Source organism: Quercus robur, chromosome 5 (assembly GCF_932294415.1).
Source record: "Quercus robur chromosome 5, dhQueRobu3.1, whole genome shotgun sequence".
In the NCBI taxonomy this organism is placed as follows: domain Eukaryota; kingdom Viridiplantae; phylum Streptophyta; class Magnoliopsida; order Fagales; family Fagaceae; genus Quercus; species Quercus robur.
In genome coordinates this window covers 17,520,107-17,538,851 of record NC_065538.1, presented here as the reverse complement: position 1 = coordinate 17,538,851, position 18,745 = coordinate 17,520,107, and the positions used below count along the sequence as shown (strand labels likewise).

The window sequence follows — 18,745 nt, the reverse complement described above, 5'->3', positions numbered from 1 at the left end:
ACCACAAAATAATCTCAGTTGCAAAGCTTGACAAAATTTTCTCAGCTCATGCTTTGTGTTTCATTCTATCATTCCGTCATCTTGTTTTATTGTGCAGGCTGAACTCCAAACTATGTGTCATTTGGGAAAGCACATCTTGCACAAGAGGGAATGGTTATGCAAAAGATTTTGGCACCATGATTGGAACATCTCGAGGGGTCAGTTGCATCTCCAAAGCTGTCTGCAGAATTCAGGAGCAGAGCATGTTGCATAATGTTTGACATTAAACTTTAAGACTTGAATTTACATAGTTGTCTTTGCCTTGGGAAACAGCTCCAATTTATATGTTTAGTAATTGTTAACTCTTGCATCTTAGCAGTTGTACTTTCGTGGAGTAGATGGGACTTGGAAAGAACTTCTGTGATATTAATATGAGGTAATGCAATTTGATTCTACACAAATATTGGTTTGTTGTACTGTGGAGGTGAAATTGGATTATTTTAGGATCCCTGATTTTGTTAGGACTGGGTTGTGTAATATTAAGAGCCTTTTAGCTCAACATCTCATGGTGTTTCCAATGGAGACATCCAGGTTGTAACTATATATATATATATATATATATAAAGTAATACTAAGAAGCTTCTGCAAAATGATAAGTAAAAATTTGAAACTTGTGTAAAAGAGCACTCTTCTTTGCAGGAAACTAGAAGGCGTGCTCTCAAAGTTGTTATGGATGGACTTCCTAAAACCATTGATAAAGACATATTGGAAGTTCGGGACGCTTTGAATAATTTGTGGTGGGTTTTAGATCACAGCTACCTTATCTCCTAATGAAATCATAAGTTTAAATCTCATATAATTGAAATCTGGTTGCCACTCATAATTCAGGCCACAGAAAAAGGTCCTTGCTGTTTACGTACCGTAAACCAGACTCATTAAGCCCATGTTTGAAGTTGTATGCATAGAGAATGGTGTTATGCACTACAGGTAGGCTTTGTACACATCTTTTTACTAGAAGTTCCTAGTTTTTGAATGCTCCGAAGTGATAATGATCTAAAAGATTGGCTTTTTCCAAATGCTTCATTGTAGTCTTAGCATTGTCTGATTTCTTCCTCTGATCCACCTTATTTTGAAGGTATGTCTTTTGTTTCTTTAGTAAAATAGATAAATTTTCCCATATGAGGACCAACTAGATTCTTGAATGAACAGTGTTTTCTACTAGATTCTTATGACTTCATTGGTCTTTACTGCCTCAATCCCATCATGAGTTTCCTCATTAATTTTGGTTTATTTCCTTCATGATATAGATGATTAGAGAATGCTGAAGATAAATGTACTTTGTAACTACTCCCTCTCCCTCCATTTCTGGTTAAGGCAAAGTGTGATTTCTCTTCCCTCTTTCTCTTTTCACCTCTTTTTTGGAGCCATAGCTCTCTTGTTTGATCACACATTTATTTACTAGGTACTTCCAGCTTTTCAAACAATCAAAATAGTTAAAAATGCTCCATAAATTTTCCTTTATTTCTTGTATGAGTTAGTTAATTGATTTTCTTAGCAAAAAGCCATATAACTACATTATATGATTGTTTATAGTTAAGAAATAGGTACACGTGAAATGAATTCTTGTTTTTATGTTCTTTGTTTTTGCTTTCGCTTTCCAACAAATTTCTTGAAAAAAGGACGTGTTCTTATGTCCATTCCTTTTAAGCAATTATGAGTTGGAACATTTTATAGTTTCTAGCAAGAGAAGAACTTGTCATAAAGAAGCAACTAGCCCTTCTATTTTTTTGTTATAAAAATTGTATAGTTGAGAAAGGGTAATGACAATGGTTTTTTAGGCCAAAAATATTGCTCGACATAATTATGGTATCTGTAATCCTAGAAGTGAAACTAGAATGCCCCTTTAGTAACACCCAAAAAAAAAAATTCTTATACATTAATTCTCTCATTCTTTCTTCTTGTTCATTAAGCAGGTTGAGTTGGGAACTGTGATGTGTTTGGATAAAACATCCCATGCAAGAGAGACTGGTAAATGCTCCTTTTTTTTTTAAAAAAATTCCTACCTTTTGTTACCATCCATAATTTCCTAATTCTAGAATGGCTTAATAAAAGGTGGACAAGAGAAGATTGGACCAAGTAAAGAAAAAAAAAATCCAAATCTGTCATCAGAATGAGCAAAAAATATAGATATTGAAGCCATATAACTCTTGCCTTTGATATGGGTACCTCAATTCTAATTTTCCTACCGGTAACTTTTTATTCTTCTCTTTCCATGATGTTGCTGCATTTTCTTTTTGCTCCATAGTTGGTAACAATAATTTCCAACCTATTAAGGGTCGAGGAATACTTTGCCCTCATTCTGGTCAGACATCATGCAAAATGTTGCGTTCCCTTGGGCCTCAGACATTGTGAGTAAATTTCTGACTACAAAGCTCTGTTATCATTTCAAAGATGCAGCAAAAACAATCTTGACTTCAAATGCTGGTGTTCTGTAGGGGCCAGTCTATTTGGTGACACATAAAAAGCAACCGAGGTAATTGGCCAGCAAAATCTTTATGTAATCTCTTATCCATATTTTTGAATGCTCGTAACTATTACATTAAAAATATGTATATTGACTTTTTAATCAATGTCATATGCTTGTTTCTGTTCTCAAGGCTAAAGTGTTCTGTGGCATGCATGGGAAGCAACCACCAGGTAGAAGAAGATATTACAAACATCTTGGAACAACATCCCAACTGGAAGAGTGTGGGCATGGGAGGTAACGATTGGATACTGCTTTTATGAAACCAACATTAATGGAAGTGAATAAGAGTTTCTTGTTGGCTTATTACGATTTCTTTGCTGAAGGAGATTTTCACTTTTCTTTTTTGTTTTGGTTCATTTCTTTTATGATATAGGTAATCACAGAATTCAGTAAATCTTTATGTTCTTTTTCTCCCTCCTCTTTTGGTTGAGGCAAAGTAAAATTGCTTATGACTCTTCTTGCCTTTCTGCTCCTCTCTGTCATACTGTTCTAGTGTTGATGTATCACATATTCATTTATGAGGGTTTTCAGGTTTCTCATACAATCAAGAACTAGATACTCATGTTTCATAAATTCAATTCACTTTTTTTTCTTAACTAGTTGTCAATTATTCCTATTAGATTGCCCCAAATCATTGCATTGAATAATTGCTGCATCTTCTCACCATTGATTAGAACTAAATTTCAACATGTTATTGCTATCAGAATTTTTTATGTACAAGACTAAGTAATTGTAAATAGCACTGAAACCACACCGTAACAAGAGTTCAAGGCTACCTTTCTTTTGGGCCAATGTCTGCTTGGCTACTATTAGTTGCTTAGCTTTTATCTGATTAGCATTCTGAAGCACTATATCACCTTGATATCTTTTACTAATGAAAAGAAATTTCTTTAAAATTGGTCTGCAATCCTATATTGATTCCTTTCTCAATAAATTATAATGAGTTGGAAGATTGTTTAGTTTCTAAGCATAAAATTAAGATTAGTTGAAAAGCCAATTGGACATCAATATTTTGTATTATAAAATTTAAAGAAGAAAGGGGGCAATGAGGAAAGATAAAGAGACCAAAACAATACATAGTTTGTTAGACACCATTTTGGTGGCTATGATTTTAGAATTTGCACTTGAATGCACAATTAGTACTACAATGGCAACAACAAAAACAAGAACAATTCAAAGGCTTAGAATTCACAATTATAAATACAAAATAATTTATGTGGCAATCTTTAAAGATGATGTTTTTTTTCCGATAAGTAAGAAAGATGTTTATTAATAAAAACTGCTTTATGCAAAGTAGCACAAAGCAAAAGAAAGATTACAAAAAAGGAAAGAAAAGCAGAAACATAAAGGAAATACTAATTACAAAGAAAAAGAGAGCCAAGGAACAACAAGAGAGAATCACTAGATGTTATTATTTTTCTTTTATTTATAATTCATTTTGTCTTATTTATTATGCAAGGTGAACTTGAAACAATGTTCCTCATAGAAGAAAATCTTGTGCCAGAGGGAAACGTCCTGCAAAAGGTTAAATTTTTTTGTAGCACCATAATCTAGACATCACATGGCTTAGTAACACCTCCAAAGTAGTTTAACCATTCAGGCCCAGGGAATATACTAAATATATATTGTTTGCCACAGATAGCTTTATTATTTCATTTTCATAGTTATCATTAACTTGGCAACTCCAGTTTATATGTTCAGTGGTTATTGATCTATGCATTCCAACCAGTTGCACTTGCTTGGAGTAAATGGAACTTGAAGAGGGACTCTATGATCTACGTGGTAATGAAATTCGGGTTGGCGCGAATATTGGCTTTCTTGTTGCAGAGGTAAAATTGGATTCATTTTATGATCCCTTATTCTGAGAGGTGGGGCTATGCAATGGAACATTAATAAGTTGCTGTGAAAATGATAATTTACAAATGTGTAACTTGCATAAAAGACTATCCTTCTCTGTAGGAAACTAAAAGGTGTGCATTCAAAGGTATTGTGGCTGGACCCCCATAAAACATTGATAATGGAACTCCGGTAATCATATGCTTTGTTTAACTTGTGCATTGTGAGTCTGATCTTATCTCCTGATGCATATAATTTAATCTCAAAATTATCTCAAGCTGGTTATTAATCCTGATTTAGGTTACAGAGTCTTTTGGTTCTGACACTGACATGGATGAGGCCTAACATGCTGTATTGATGCCCATGTTTGAAGTTGTAAGCATTGAGAAGGATTTGCACGCTGCAGTGGTGAGCTTTACCTTTATCTTATAACTAGAAGTTCCTAGTTCATGACTGTTTGTATTGATGGTCCAAAAGATTGGCTTCCAGTCTTGTGCTTTGTAGCCTTAACATACTCTGATTTCTCTCATTCGATAGGCTTATCTTGATAATTTGATTTTTGTTCCCTTGAATTCAGCATATTTTGAGAAAGGGACTTGATGGGGCATTTTGTCATATAAATTTGCAAGCAATGTTATCCTGTGTATTTGTGGCTAGAGAATTCAAGGTAGTGAGGGATATATTGAAAGCTTTTTTCAATGATCAATGTCGTTTTTGTAATCCTTTTACAACCATGCACTAAATTTAAAATTATTAATTTGCTCTTACAGTCCGAGTGTCCACAAATTTTACAGTTAGCCACTTATTTGCATATACGTGAAATTGAAGGCCATTAAGTACAGGCTATGGTATTGTGTATCTCATTCAACATGTAGGTAACTATTTATCCTTATTCTTCTTTATCATCTTACCTTTTTCATATTATCTAAGAACTTAAACAATAAAATCTGTAATTATAATTTCCATTTTTCTTATTATAACCAACACATTGCTCAATATCATTATACTATGTTATTGTAGGGGATTAAGAGGACTAGTTGATATCTTATTTTCCAATGGTTATGCTCAACTCCAGCCAGATTAAAACTCTTCCTTTTCTGCCATTGGGAATGGCATAATTTTCTGAATCTTGCACGTTTTGTATACTTAACACCAAATACTTGTGATTTTCTTTTGGTGTCAAATCCACTAAAATTTTCATAGCAATGATGGTCTTACATCCAATGTTGGGAAAATTTATCATGATGTTCAATATGGTTTTCAAAACATTTAATTGTGAAAGCACCTGATTGATTGTTCAATTGAGTTTACAAGTGTTTAAACATTGGAATTATTCTCATATTCTTTACGCTTTGACAAAATTTGGAGCGGAGAATTTCATCAAAATTCACTTCTGGTTCACACTTTCACAAGAATGATTTTATAGTCACATAATCCACCAATACCATAACCTACAAATCAAAGGGTGATTAAGAGGATTTACCATTATTGTGAATTAATAAAAATATGATCTTGGTATTAAAGCTGAGGTTTTTATGGAGTCGTCTAAATACCCCTTTAGTTTGGAGATTTTTGTTTATGGGCTTTGCTTATGAGTATTTTTAACAATTTTTCCCCTTCTTACATCTTTGGCTGTGCAGTCTTGAACATTTGGTGAAGCACATTTTAAATTGGGAGTAATTAATAAGCAATGATGTACCTCAGAAAGCCATTTCTTACATTCGGGTACAAGTACAGTTGATTGATAAAGCTCTACTCAGTCAAATGATAGAGCTCCAAATGGCAGAATGGAAAGTCTCTATGCTTGATTTGTAGACACAACAGTGTTGATTGATGAAGCTCCATTAACATATCATAGGCGCATCAATGTAGCATGTCATGGAGTTAAAGAAACAATATTGTGAAGCAGTGGCACACCACACACCAAGAAATTTATGACCTGTGAACTCAGTTTTTCAATTTCGAGTCTAGAATTTGCATCTAACATTTACATGTAAATCCAGATTTTTGAACCTTTTGTGTGCTGTGACTTGCGTATAGCCATGAAACTTTTGGGAGTATGCATTTTTTTTTCCATCATCCTCCTTTGACATGCATGTGGTGCTACTCATGGAAATTTTTTTGTAAACTTGCTTTTCATCTGGATTGTTGGTGGTGTCCAATATGATTGTGGTTTTACTGCGGTGAACTATTTGATGTTCAGCCCCTCGTGCTATGATTGGAAATCAAGTAGGAGATCAAATGAAATTAGCTTTGGTATTTGGTGGGCGATCAATTCCAAGTAAAACTGGAACATCACAAACCTCAGATGCTATCAGCTACAATGTATGTTTTAGATGCCATCAACTACAATGCATGTTTTAGGTGCCTTATACTTGAGATTATAGAAGTGAGATTGCTTTATACTTCTATCTGTAACTATCTTCTCAAAGTAATAAATCTGTGTAACATTTTCTTCTACAATAATAAGTCATTGAACAATGCTGGATATTCAAGGTGGGGTGACTTGCCAGTATTATTGAGCATAACAGTCACATTTGATATCTGTCTTGTTAACACAAAATAGTCTTGCATCGAACCTACTTTCATTATAAGAATGTCTTTATTACTTCATTTAAGTTCCTACAAATGCAATTCCAGATTTGTACATAAAGATTTATGGAGGCTAACTTTTGAGCGTGTTAGGCTCTGTACCATCTATTTGTTCACTTATTAGGCAGTTTGCAATTATGGCCATGATAAAGCCACAACCATATTATATTGATAAAAGGTCAACACGACATTATATTATAGTCCTATTCATTTTTTTGATTCCACAAACCGTAAGCTTGCTGGACCATGTTGATTACTTTACTGGACTATTTTATGAGTTTTTATTTTTTATTTTAAAAGGACTATGTTAATGTTATGACTTTTATGGCATAATTTAATAGATGTGAAGGTAAGGGAATTAGCCAAAGTCTAAAATTTTAAATTCTATCATACACGCATACAAACTTATAATATTATATATAACTTAGATTGACTCTCATATTTTGATATTCAATAAATTGTTCATAAATATACTATTATGTTTGAATTTGAATTATTTAATAGTTGAACATTAACTTAAACTTGAGCTTAACGTCTTTAATAAATTAACAAATATATACAATTTTTTTTTTTTAGGGATAATTACATTCTTCTTTCTTGAAGTTTGAAAAAATGACACCTCACTCTAAATTTAAAGGGAAAAAACATTTTTCGTTTTACATTTGTTTGACCAAATTTTATTAAATTAATATTAAAAAATTGTGTACTAATGTGGTGCTTAGGTAGGTTTCCAAAATTATCCTCAATTTCAAAATTAAAAACCCTTATTTTTAAATTTTAAATTAAAGTGTAATTTAAAATATTAAGTAATAAATTTTTTTTTCCTTTTTTTTTTCTCAATGAGTTATAGAGAGATTTGTAGTTGCAATCTTTTTTTTTTTCTTTTTTTCAATGAGTTATAGAGAGATTTGTCATTGCAAATGTTTTGGTACTTGATAAATTTTGTACTTTTATTCTAAATTTATAAAGAGATTCTTAAAGAAATTTGAAATATTTTGTTATTAATATAAATGTAGAGATTGAAATTGTATTGGTCCCAAAACTGGATTGGGCTCAAACACTAACGGCCCAAACAATAAATTTATAGAGCGTGGATAGAAGAACTAGATTTATTCCAGAAGAAAAACGATTAGACTTAGCGATTCAAGATGGATTGACACAAATAAGATTATCAAATTTATCCTTGGGACAAACTAAGTTATTTATTTCAAATGGTTTTCTTCAAGACAGAAATTGTACAAGAGTTCCAGTCCCTATTTCAGTGCATTCTTCTAGGTTATATACTGCAATCTTCGTGTCATTCTTACCACACACGTGTAGGTTAGATTCGGGGGATTTCTTCCTGTCCCATCCAACACTTCCTAGAACCATCAACCAGTAGCTGTAAGACTGCTTGATCACTGTTTTGGCATCACTTCCACATTAATGCAGCCAGAGAGTTGGTTGAGAGGCAATTAATGCGGAGATAGCAGCCTTTGAAGATATTTGTCTACCTTTTTATTCTTATCCCTGGTCCAATGTCTTACCCTTAGTTGTGACATAACCCCGAAGTAAGTCCGTGATGATAAGGCACTCAGATTCACCTCGGACACATGTTGCTGAGAATACTTTTGTCCTCGGATGTTTATTGGACCCATCTCACATTGTCTCTACTCCTCTCTTAACTTTATTCTACTCATAGCCTTATTTGGGCCTCCTCGGATGGTCTAACGTCCTCGGATAGGGCCATAGGCCTAGTTAATACCGCTTTTAACAATACTTCTTGATTAACTGGCCCCCACAATAGCCCCTTAAAATCTTGCTTTTTTACTCCTCAGGAGAAAAGGATGATTTTGATGTCCTTATTCCCGTCTTGTTTTTGGCTTTACTCTGTATTCTTGACTTCCTACATGTCTTTTAGTATGCTCTAGATACGCTCCTAATGCTTCGGCGTCCAAAGCATCCCAGCATTAAATTTTGGCAACGCCCCTGTCCCCCACGTTCAACAGTAAGATGTAAATCGAACGATGGGGGGCTTTTCTTGTTTTACGAGCGGGAACTTTCTCGCTTGTAACTTCTGAGCCGCTATAAATAGTTTTTCAAATCAATTCTCTCTCTTACTTTCAGCAATCACACAATCCTAGAGCTCATACACTGAACCTGTCACTTTCCGAGGACCCTCTTGCAAATACTAGACTCTTGTCCGAGGACCCTCTTTCAAACCTGTAAGTCTTCTTAAAACCTTTTTTAGTTTTCATCTTAAACTTGTTAATTTTTCTTTGAAAACCCTTAGGAAAATGGGTAAGTTCAAAGATCTGGTTGAATCCAAGGAGGGTATGAGAAGTTTCCGAGCTAAGTATAGGATCCCACCAACAGTGGGCATGAGGTACGCTGCCCAAGGGGAATGGGCTGACGCTAGGAGAATAGGGGAGGTGGTCATTCCCATGATCGCCTTCATAAAAGGGGGGATGACCATTCCCATGGGTACAATCACTAGAAATTACCTTAGGTTTTTTAGGTTATCTCCCACACAATGTGCCCCAAACATGTTTAGGGTCCTGGGAAGTATAGAATCCTTAAACGAGAGAATGGACTTGAACCTGACCCATCATGATGTGAACTGGGTGTACAATCTACATAATTTAAAGGGGTAGGGATATTACCTCAAATCGAGGTATCCTGCGGTAAGACTAATCCAGTACCTTCCCACTTCAAACAAAAATTTAAAGGAGGACTTCCTTATTTTTTCCGGGGAATGGCATGATGGCTTGCCTTGCCTAACGGAGGAGGGAGAACCAGGTGGGAGTATAGTCGTGGACTCATGAATTTTGGTTTACATTTTTTCTTTGTTTGTTCTGTGTCTCAATATCCTTGTTTCTCATGAAACTTTCCTTTTATTTCAATGATTTTGCAGATAGGCGTTATACCAAACCCAAACTCAACTTAGTCAACAAAGTGAGCTTGGATAGGGTGTTATGAGTCGAACTATACGTGAACGAAACTGACGGTCAACTTCGAGCAGCTCATTTGATCCTCGGATACACACCTCTCTCGTTCGCCTTTTAAGCTCCTAAGTACGTAATCCGAGCTCGCGATCCTCGGCTTAGACGTATCAGCGTTGCCTATCAGGGGTTCATTGTTCCAGAGGGTATCCCACTCCCCAGAGACACCCCCCTCTCCCAGCCACTTTTTGTTGCCAGTCTTTCAACAGGAGCATCCGCATCCCAACCCGTCCTCAGAGAAGAAGAGGACAGAAGAGAAGAAGAAGAAGAAGAAGAAGAAGAAGAAGAAGAAGAAAGAAACCCGAACGAAGTTGTAGATTTGACAGACTCTTCAGACGAGTTCGAGGTTTTCAATCAGACTATACACTCGGAGGACGATCTTGACGAAATGGGTGTACAAAGGAAACCCCAAAGAAGTCTAATGGAGCTGATAGAGAATCAGCCCGGGAAAAAAACACTGGGGAGATCTGCACAGTCCCAAATTCCTCCTCCTCCCACCAAGTCTCCTCCTCCCGCTCCTCACCAACCTCCTCAGCCGGTCAGAGCTAAAGCTACTAATTTGAAAAGGCAAAGGGAGCAGAACGGGAAGGACGTGGTGGATACTGGAAAATCATGTCCGACCCGGGAAGAAGAGGCCCAACGAGCTGCAAAGCAGCAGAAGACCAGCCATACCTTACAGTGGGGCCAAGAGAGGTCGAACACTCAACCTCCTGAGCCATAAGCTTGGCTGCCAGCACCTATGCACGGTGGGGAGCCCCTGAGGGATGACGCATCAATTAGGGACTTCAACGGTGGCATTGGGTGCCATGTAGCCTCGGCCGTAGAGGAGGCTTTATTGCTTCCAAGGGACATGGCCGAATTAAAAAATGTCAGAAAGAATGAACTTATCCTTAACAATAAAAGATATTTGGGAATGGTATAGTGTCAACTCTCTTCCCCCTCCTTTTTTTTTACTTGCAATTATTATTTACTGATGTGTGCTTTTTACTGACTATGGTGTTGATTTTTTCCTTTTAGGTTATCCAAAACACTTTTAGACTGGATGAGATGTTCAATAACTTTTACCAACAGTTAGAGGATGAAAGGAAAAAACGGGGGTCTACCGTACAAACTTTGACCATATCAAAGCACAACTTGGCGGAGACGAGGAAAAAATTAACTGCTGAGGAGCAAGTTTGCTGCAGCACTAATTCGGCCTTAGAAGGTGCACAAAGGCAAGTCGAGGATCAGAGGAAGCGCCTACGCGAAGCAAATGAAGAATTGAAGGCTGCTAAGGAGCAAATGGCAGCCCTTAAAAAGCAGTTGGAGGAAGCCCAAAGGTTAAAGGATCAAGCTGAGAAATCCAGGGAGGAGGTCGAAAAGGCAAAGGTTGAGGCCGAACAGGCAACAAACATGGCCGAACAGAAAGATTATGACCTCGGGGTAGCTGAGACCGAGGAAACCCTTAGGGCAGAGGTCCCAGTGGTGTGCCGCATTTACTGCGCCCAAACTTGGGATGAAGCCCTTAACCGAGCTGGGGTTGAGGCTTCATCTGAGTTGAGGAAGGCAGAGAATGTGTTCTACCCTTCTGCAATCCGAGTCTCGGATCCTCCTTCCACTCAAGTCGAAGTGACTCCCATAACTACTGATCCAAATCCAGAAGTTTCGCTTTAGGATCCTCCTCCTCCTAGCCAACAAGAACCAGCCAAAGAGACCAGTGCTTCCCAAGAAGCATCCTTAGATAAAGCTGCAGCCGTTCCGGAGGTAGAGGTAGCTTCTCAAGGCTTCCAACAAGATTTGGCTTCTACAGTCATGCCAGCTGAGGGAGCTGCTAAGGACAAAGAGGGAAAAACTACCTCGGAGGCAGACAAACCGGTCAACCAAACTTCCAAGCTTCAAATTAAGCTGAAAAAATAGGCCTTATTTTGTAATTTAATTAGAACTTTTTGTAAGGGATTTTGTTTCCGTTTGTTTATTGTTGTTGTTGTTGTTTTTTTTTTTTTTTTAGACAATCTTAATGAAGTATGCATTTTTACTTTTTGGAATTTGTTTGAGTTGCCGTTTATCTCATTTTTGTGTTGTTCGTTTTGTCATTTTAGTTTGAGTGGTTTCATCTTGATTGTCCTTTGTTTATACAAGAGAAAAAATATAACTTACACACATTAACAGTTGGCAGCTAAAATGGATGATAACCATTAAGACTATGACATCACATACATACATTTCGGATACGTATATATCCATTCTAATAAATTGAAACTTAAGGAAGCGTTCAAAAGTTGGATAAAGTTAGGTCTAAAGTACTTCAATTATACATTAAATGATGCTCATAGGCCCATTGGGACTTATATCTTCAATAGGTAATTAAGAACCCTGTGATCTGAGGACGGTACCTGAGGGTTTATTATTTTGAAATGCCCAAGTTCATGTGGCACTAGCATTTTAATAGCAAGAGGCTGTATTAGTTTCCATTGAACCCATTTAATGCTTCAATAGATGTCATAGGGTACTAATTTCAACTAAGTTTGTGGTCCGAGGAGCCTAACTTAACTTAGTTTCTGTTTAGTACTTTAATAGATGTCATAGGGTATTAATTTCCATTAAGTTTGAGATCCGAGGAACCTGACATAACTTAGTTTCTGTTTAATACTTCAATAGATGTCATAGGGTATTAATTTCCACTAAGTTTGTGGTCCGAGGAACCTGACATAACTTAGTTTCTGTTTAATACTTCAATAGATATGGAAACATATGATGTCTGATTGGCATAAATTAAAAGAAACCCAAACTAGATTACTTTTATTAATAGTAATACTTCTTGAGATTGTTTACATTCCAAGGATGGAGTACAACTTTTTCATCTAGGTCTTCCAGATAATAGGCTCCTATTCCGGCTATTGCAGTAATTCGATAAGGCCTTTCCCAATTTGGCCTCAATATTTTCCCCAAGTTGGATTCTTGGTGGTTCCTAGAACTTTCCTCAGCACCAGATCTCCTACGGCTAATGGCCTCAGCTTTACATTAGTATCATAGCCTTGCTTGAGTTTATACTGGTAGTAAGCCAATGGACCATTGCGTTTTCCCTTCGCTCTTCGATCAAGTCCAAACTTTTTTTTAACAGCCCATCATTACCTTCCGAGGTAAATGTACTAGTCCTTAATGTTGGGAAACCAGTTTCCAGAGGGATGACGGCCTCAGCTCCATATGTCATTGAGAAAGGAGTCTCTCCTGTTGACCGTCGAGGCGTTGTTCGATACGTCCAAAGGACATGTGGCAATTCCTCCACCCATTTTCCTTTTGCATCATCCAGTCTCTTTTTTAGTCCATTGACTATAACTTTGTTGACAGCCTCAGCCTGCCCATTCCCTTGAGGATAGGCAAGAGTGGAATATCAATTTTTTATCCTTAAGTCTGAACAGTATTGCTTGAAGGCTCTACTATCAAATTGAAGGCCATTATCCGAGATAAAGGTGTGGGGAGTTCCGAACCGCGTTACAATATTCTTCCAGATAAACCTCTTAACATCTACGTCTCTAATATTAGCCAAAGGTTTAGCTTCGACCCACTTAGTGAAATAATCCGTGCCGACCAGCAGATATTTTTTGTTTTCTAATGCTTTAGGAAAATGACCTACAATATCTAAACCCCACTGAGCAAAAGGCCAAGGACTGGAAAGGGGATTAAGAATTCCTCCAGGTTGGTGGATGTTGGGAGCGAATTTTTGACATTGGTCACACTTTCTAACATACTCCTGTGCTTCCTTCTGCATATTTGGCCACCAATATCCTTGAGTAATGGCCCTGTGAGATAGGGATCTTCCCCTTGTGTGACTTCCACAAATTCCTTCATATAGTTCCTCTAGAAGTGACTCTGACATCTCGAGGTGTATACAAAGCATATACGGCCCAGAAAAAGAGCGTTTGTACAACTTTTGTCCTCGGATAACCAAAACCGAGGAGCTTTCCTCTGTACTTTCTCGGCTTCTATTTTCTCTTCAGGCAAGGTGTCACTTTCGAGGAATTTCAATATGGGGTCCATCCAGCTCGGTGCTAGGTTAACTTGATAACCTGAAGCACGTCCTTCCCTGTTGGGGTGGGGGTGCACAAATCCTCAACGATTATCACCCGAGGAAAATTCCGTGCTGAAGAGGTGGCAAGGGTTGCCAAGGAATCGGCGTGGGTATTTTCACCTCGGGGAATATGTGACAAGTCAAAAGATTCAAATTTCGTTTGCACATGCCTAACTTGACTCAAATATTCCTGCATTCTTGCATCTCAGGCTTCTAGTTCCCCTTTCACCTGGCCGACTATCAATCTTGAATCTGAGAATACTTCCACTACCTTTCCACCCATTTTCTAGACCATACTCATTCCCATCAATAAAGTTTCATACTCTGCTTCGTTGTTAGTAGTTGAGAATCCCAACCTCAAGGACTTCTCAATGATGATCTTTTCGAGGGATACCAGAACTAGCCCCACTCCTGCTCCCCGTTGATTTGCTGCACCGTCCACATATACTTTCCAGGATGAGAAGTCCTGTGTCGAAATCAGGCCAACCGACTTTTCATCCATGTTATGTTGCTTTATCTCAGCCTTTTCTGGGAGCTCGGCGAACTCAGCTACTAAATCGGTGAGGACCTGGCTTTTCACAAAGGTGCGGAGCATGTATTTGATGTCGAAAGCTCCTAGGATCGTGCTCCACTTAGCAATCCTCCCCGTATAATTTGCACTTCTAAGTATAGACTTGAGTGGTAGTTGAGTTAGGACTACTACGGTGTGCGCCTGAAAGTAATGTGGGAGTTTGCGAGTTGCATGGACTATTGCCAAGATGGCCTTTTCTAAGGATAAGTTTCGCACCTCGGCTTCATGAAGTGACTTACTCACGTAATAAACTGGCTTTTGAATGCCATTGTCCTCTCGTATTAAGACAAAACTAACTGTATGAGAGGCAACTGCCAGGTAAGCAAACAGGATTTCGTCCACCTCAGGGCTGGACATGATAGGCGGTCGAGATAGGTACTCTTTCAACTGCTGAAACGCTACAACGCATTCCTCGGTCCACTCAAATCCTTTCCATTTATGCAGTAAACGGAAGAAGGGTCTGCACCTATCAGCTGACCGGGATATAAATCGATTCAAGGCGGCTGTCATTCCTGTCAGTTTCTACACCTCCTTCGGATTCCGAGGTACTTGTAAATTGTTAATGGCCTTAATCTGGTTCGGGTTCACCTTAATTCCCCTCTGAGTCACCATGTACCCCAAGAACTTTCCGAAGTTTACAACAAAGGAACACTTTGAGGCATTCAGACGTAGCTTATGCTTTCTCAGAATTCCAAAAATACTTGTAAGATCTTCCACATGCTCGAAGACCACCTTGCTCTTCACAACCATATCATCGATATAGACTTCAATGTTTCTGCCCAATTGTGGTTCAAACATTTTAATCATCACCCGTTGATAGGTAGACCCTGCATTTTTCAAATCAAAGGGCATCACTTTATAATGATAGTTTCTAATGGGGGTGACAAAAGCTGTCTTCTCTTGATCATCCAATGCTAACGGTATCTGGTGATATCCTTGAAAGGCATCCAAAAAACTCATCCGAGGATGACCAACTGTTGCATCCACCAACTGATCTATCCTCGGCATAAGAAAAGGATCCTTAGGACAAGCCTTATTGAGGTTCGTGAAATCCACGCACACTCGCCACTTCCCAGTCTTCTTTTTTACCAGCACAGTGTTGGCTAACCATTGAGGATAAAAAACTTCTTTGATAGCCCCGGCTTGCTTAAGCTTTGCCACCTCACTCCTGACAGCTTTGGCGTGCTCTTTTGATGGTCGCCGAGATGGCTGTCTCTTCGGAGTAATTAAAGGATTCACATTGAGTTGATGACAAATGAAGCTCGGATCTATACCCGGGGCTTCGTATGGACTCCATGCGAACACATCGACATTTTCTCTAAGGAATTTTACCAACTGCTCCTTTTCTCGCGAAGGAAGTTTAGCCCCAATCTGGAAGAATTTCTCCAGATCATCAACAATAATTATCCTCTCTAGATCTTCGCATTTTGCCTCATCGGCCAGTCCATTTAAAGGTAACGCTGGGGCTTTTAATTGCTATAAACCATTATCGGCGGTAACCGAGGTCTCTGCCTCTGGCCAATGTTGGATAGCCGCTACCAGGCATTGTCGGGCTGCAGCCTGACTTCCTACTATCTCCAAATCTTGGCCTCCGGATTGGTACTTTACGTTCTGGTGTAGAGTAAAGGACACTACCCCCAAGGTATGGAGCCAATATTGGCCCATAATAGCCGTGTATGGAGAGAAAACATCTACAACAATGAAGTCCACCTCCACCACATCCGTATCGGCCTGAACAGGTAGCCTAATCTGACCTTTTGGGACGACCATTCTTCCCTTAAAACTCACCAGAGGTGAATTGTAAGCTATCAAGTGCTCAGGCTTCAAACTTAGTCCCTTGTACAAGTCAGGGTACATTATATCAGCAGCGCTGCCCTGGTCAACCATTACTCTTCTCACATTGTACCCACCAATTCTCAGTGTGACTACCAGAGCATCATCATGTGGCTGTATGGTTCCAACTTTGTCTTCATCTGAAAAGCCCAAAACCAATGGGTTGTCCATCTTGACTCTTTTAGACATTGAGCTATACTCCTCGGTTGGAGATCGGGATACTGACAGTACCCTGGAAGGACAAAATCTAGTTCTCCCCGGGGCAGCAAAAATAACGTTTATTGTGTTAAAGGGGAGTCTCGAAGAAGCATCTCCCCGCATCTCCGAGCCTGCTTGGCCTACCCGACCATTGGAGTGGTGTAAGAGTTGTTTCAACTTCCCTTCTTGGACTAGTTGTTCCAAATGGTCCCATAAATTCTTGCAATCATCAGTTGTGTGTCCATCATCTTGATGATAGTGGTAGTAAAGATTTTGGTTGCGTCTCGTAGGCTCCCATGCCATCTTGTTGGGCTATTTAAAAAATGGTTCATTATTGATCTTCTCCAATACCTGTTGCACCGATTCCCGAAACACAGCATTAACCGCCTGGGTGTTGGCAGAACCTGACTGCCTAACAAAGTCTTTCCGAGGCTGGTTATTGTTGTACTTGTTCGACCTGAAATCCCTCATCTCTTGAGGGATTATCGTAGCCTTTCCTTTTCCCTGAAGTTGGTCTTCTTCTACTCTTCTGTACTTGTCAATTCGATCCATCAATTGATGTACACTAGTGACAGGTTTACTAGTTAAAGATTTCCTCAAATCATGCTCGGCTAGAAGACCGGCCTTGAAAGTACTTATAGCCACATCATCATGCTCTCCCTCTATCTCATTAAACATTTCCCAGTATCTGTCTGAATAAGTTTTAAGAGTCTCGCCTTCTTGCATGGACATAGACAACAAAGACCCCAAAGGCCGAGGAACCCTGTTGCAGGTAATAAAGCGAGCGCCAAAAGCCTGGGTAAGTTTCTTGAAGGAATCGATAGAATTAGCCCTTAAACCGTTAAACCATCTCATCGCCAACGGGCCCAAGCTTGATGGAAAGACCTTTCACATCAAAGCCTCATCTCTAGAGTAGATGACCATTCTTTGGTTGAAATGGCTAACGTGTTCCACCAGGTCTGTCCGATCATTATATAGGGTGAATGTAGACTGATGAAATTGCCGAGGAAGATTCGCATCCTCTATATTCCTTGTGAAAGGTGATTTGAAAACTTGGCTTAACGCTTTGTTCATGGCGTTATTTCCCAAGCCTCTACGAGATGGACTTTTGTACCTACGTCGATGGTGATACTCCTCTTCATAGGAAAAGGTCTCACTAAGCGAGGTTCTGGATCTCCGTCTATAACTAGCACCATCTGTCTCTTCGGAGGAAGGCTCGGAGCTAGGTAGAGAACATCTTCGTCGAGCGTGATGCAACTCTCTTTTCAATAATTTCACGTTGCAGGCCTTTGTCATTCTTTGCATGGGATACATGACTTTTCCCTCGAGACTGGCTTTTGCTGGTATGAGTTATGCGTACACTTCCCTCACGGCCCTCTCTCCATTCGAGGTTTCGGTGTGGATTGCCATGCTGGGAGCCCCTTGATTCTACTTGGTGTGGGTTAGCATCAATCTGGTGTGGCCCCGCTACTGCTTGGTGTGGACTTGCTTCCTCCATCATGAACGTTGTAACCGAATTTCCTTTGGCCTAGATCAAGCTCTCCCCACAGACGGCGCCAATTGTAAGGATTGAAATTGTATTGGTCCCAAAACCGGATTGGGCTCAAACACTAACGGCCCAAACAATAAATTTATAGAGCGTGGATAGAAGAACTAGATTTATCCCAGAAGAAAAACGATTAGACTTAGCGATTCAAGATGGATTGATACAAATAAGATTATCAAATTTATCCTCGGAACAAACTAAGTTATTTATTTCAAATGGTTTTCTTCAAGACAGAAATTGTACAAGAGTTCCAGTCCCTTTTTCAGTGCATTCTTCCAGGTTATATATTGCAATTTTCGTGTCATCCTTACCACACACGTGTAGGTTAAATTCGGGGGATTCCTTTCTATCCCATCCAACACTTCCTAGAACCATCAACCAATAGCTGTAAGGCTGCTTGTTCACTGTTCTAGCATCACTTTCACATTAATGTGGTCAGAGAGTTGGTTGAGAGGCAATTAATGCGGAGGTAGCAGCCTTTGAAGATATTTGTCCACCTTTTTATTCTTATCCTTGGTCCAATGTCTTACCCTCAATTGTGACATAATCCCGAAGTAAGTCCGTGATGATAAGACACTTAGATTCACCTCGAACACATGTTGCCGAGAATACTTTTGTCATCGGACGTTTATTG

The 18,745-nt window shown here is 38.8% G+C and overlaps 2 protein-coding genes across 51 annotated transcripts in view; one reads left to right on the top strand and one right to left on the bottom strand.

Annotated features, from left to right (window-relative positions):
* LOC126725303 (putative disease resistance protein RGA3) overlaps window positions 1-18,745 on the top strand; it is a 51,949-nt gene that overhangs the window by 20,461 nt on the left and 12,743 nt on the right. For 4 of the 50 annotated variants that reach the window (XM_050429878.1, XM_050429877.1, XM_050429881.1 and 1 more), the window contains 13 exons: window positions 98-254; window positions 359-415; window positions 679-776; window positions 868-966; window positions 1,069-1,114; window positions 1,953-2,007; window positions 2,285-2,387; window positions 2,475-2,512; window positions 2,637-2,740; window positions 3,966-4,030; window positions 4,236-4,335; window positions 4,466-4,565; window positions 4,650-4,750. The gene's annotated coding sequence lies outside the window, so the exon portion shown is untranslated. Of the gene's footprint in view, window positions 1-97; window positions 255-355; window positions 416-678; window positions 777-867; window positions 967-1,068; window positions 1,115-1,286; window positions 1,359-1,952; window positions 2,008-2,091; window positions 2,228-2,284; window positions 2,388-2,474; window positions 2,537-2,636; window positions 2,741-2,879; window positions 3,038-3,965; window positions 4,031-4,235; window positions 4,375-4,465; window positions 4,566-4,642; window positions 4,751-4,919; window positions 5,010-5,112; window positions 5,218-5,982; window positions 6,886-18,745 lie in introns of those variants that run through there. The other 46 variants (XM_050429911.1, XM_050429909.1, XM_050429882.1 and 43 more) reach the window with 38 other exon arrangements.
* Window positions 16,878-17,420, bottom strand: LOC126727919 (uncharacterized). Its single transcript, XM_050433815.1, has one exon. The coding sequence runs from the start codon at window positions 17,418-17,420 to the stop codon at window positions 16,878-16,880; it is 543 nt and encodes a 180-aa protein (XP_050289772.1).

Bases quoted from the DNA above. Each gene is read 5' to 3' on its own strand.
- LOC126727919 (XM_050433815.1), bottom strand. From the start codon at position 17,420: ATGAGATGGTTTAACGGTTTAAGGGCTAATTCTATCGATTCCTTCAAG.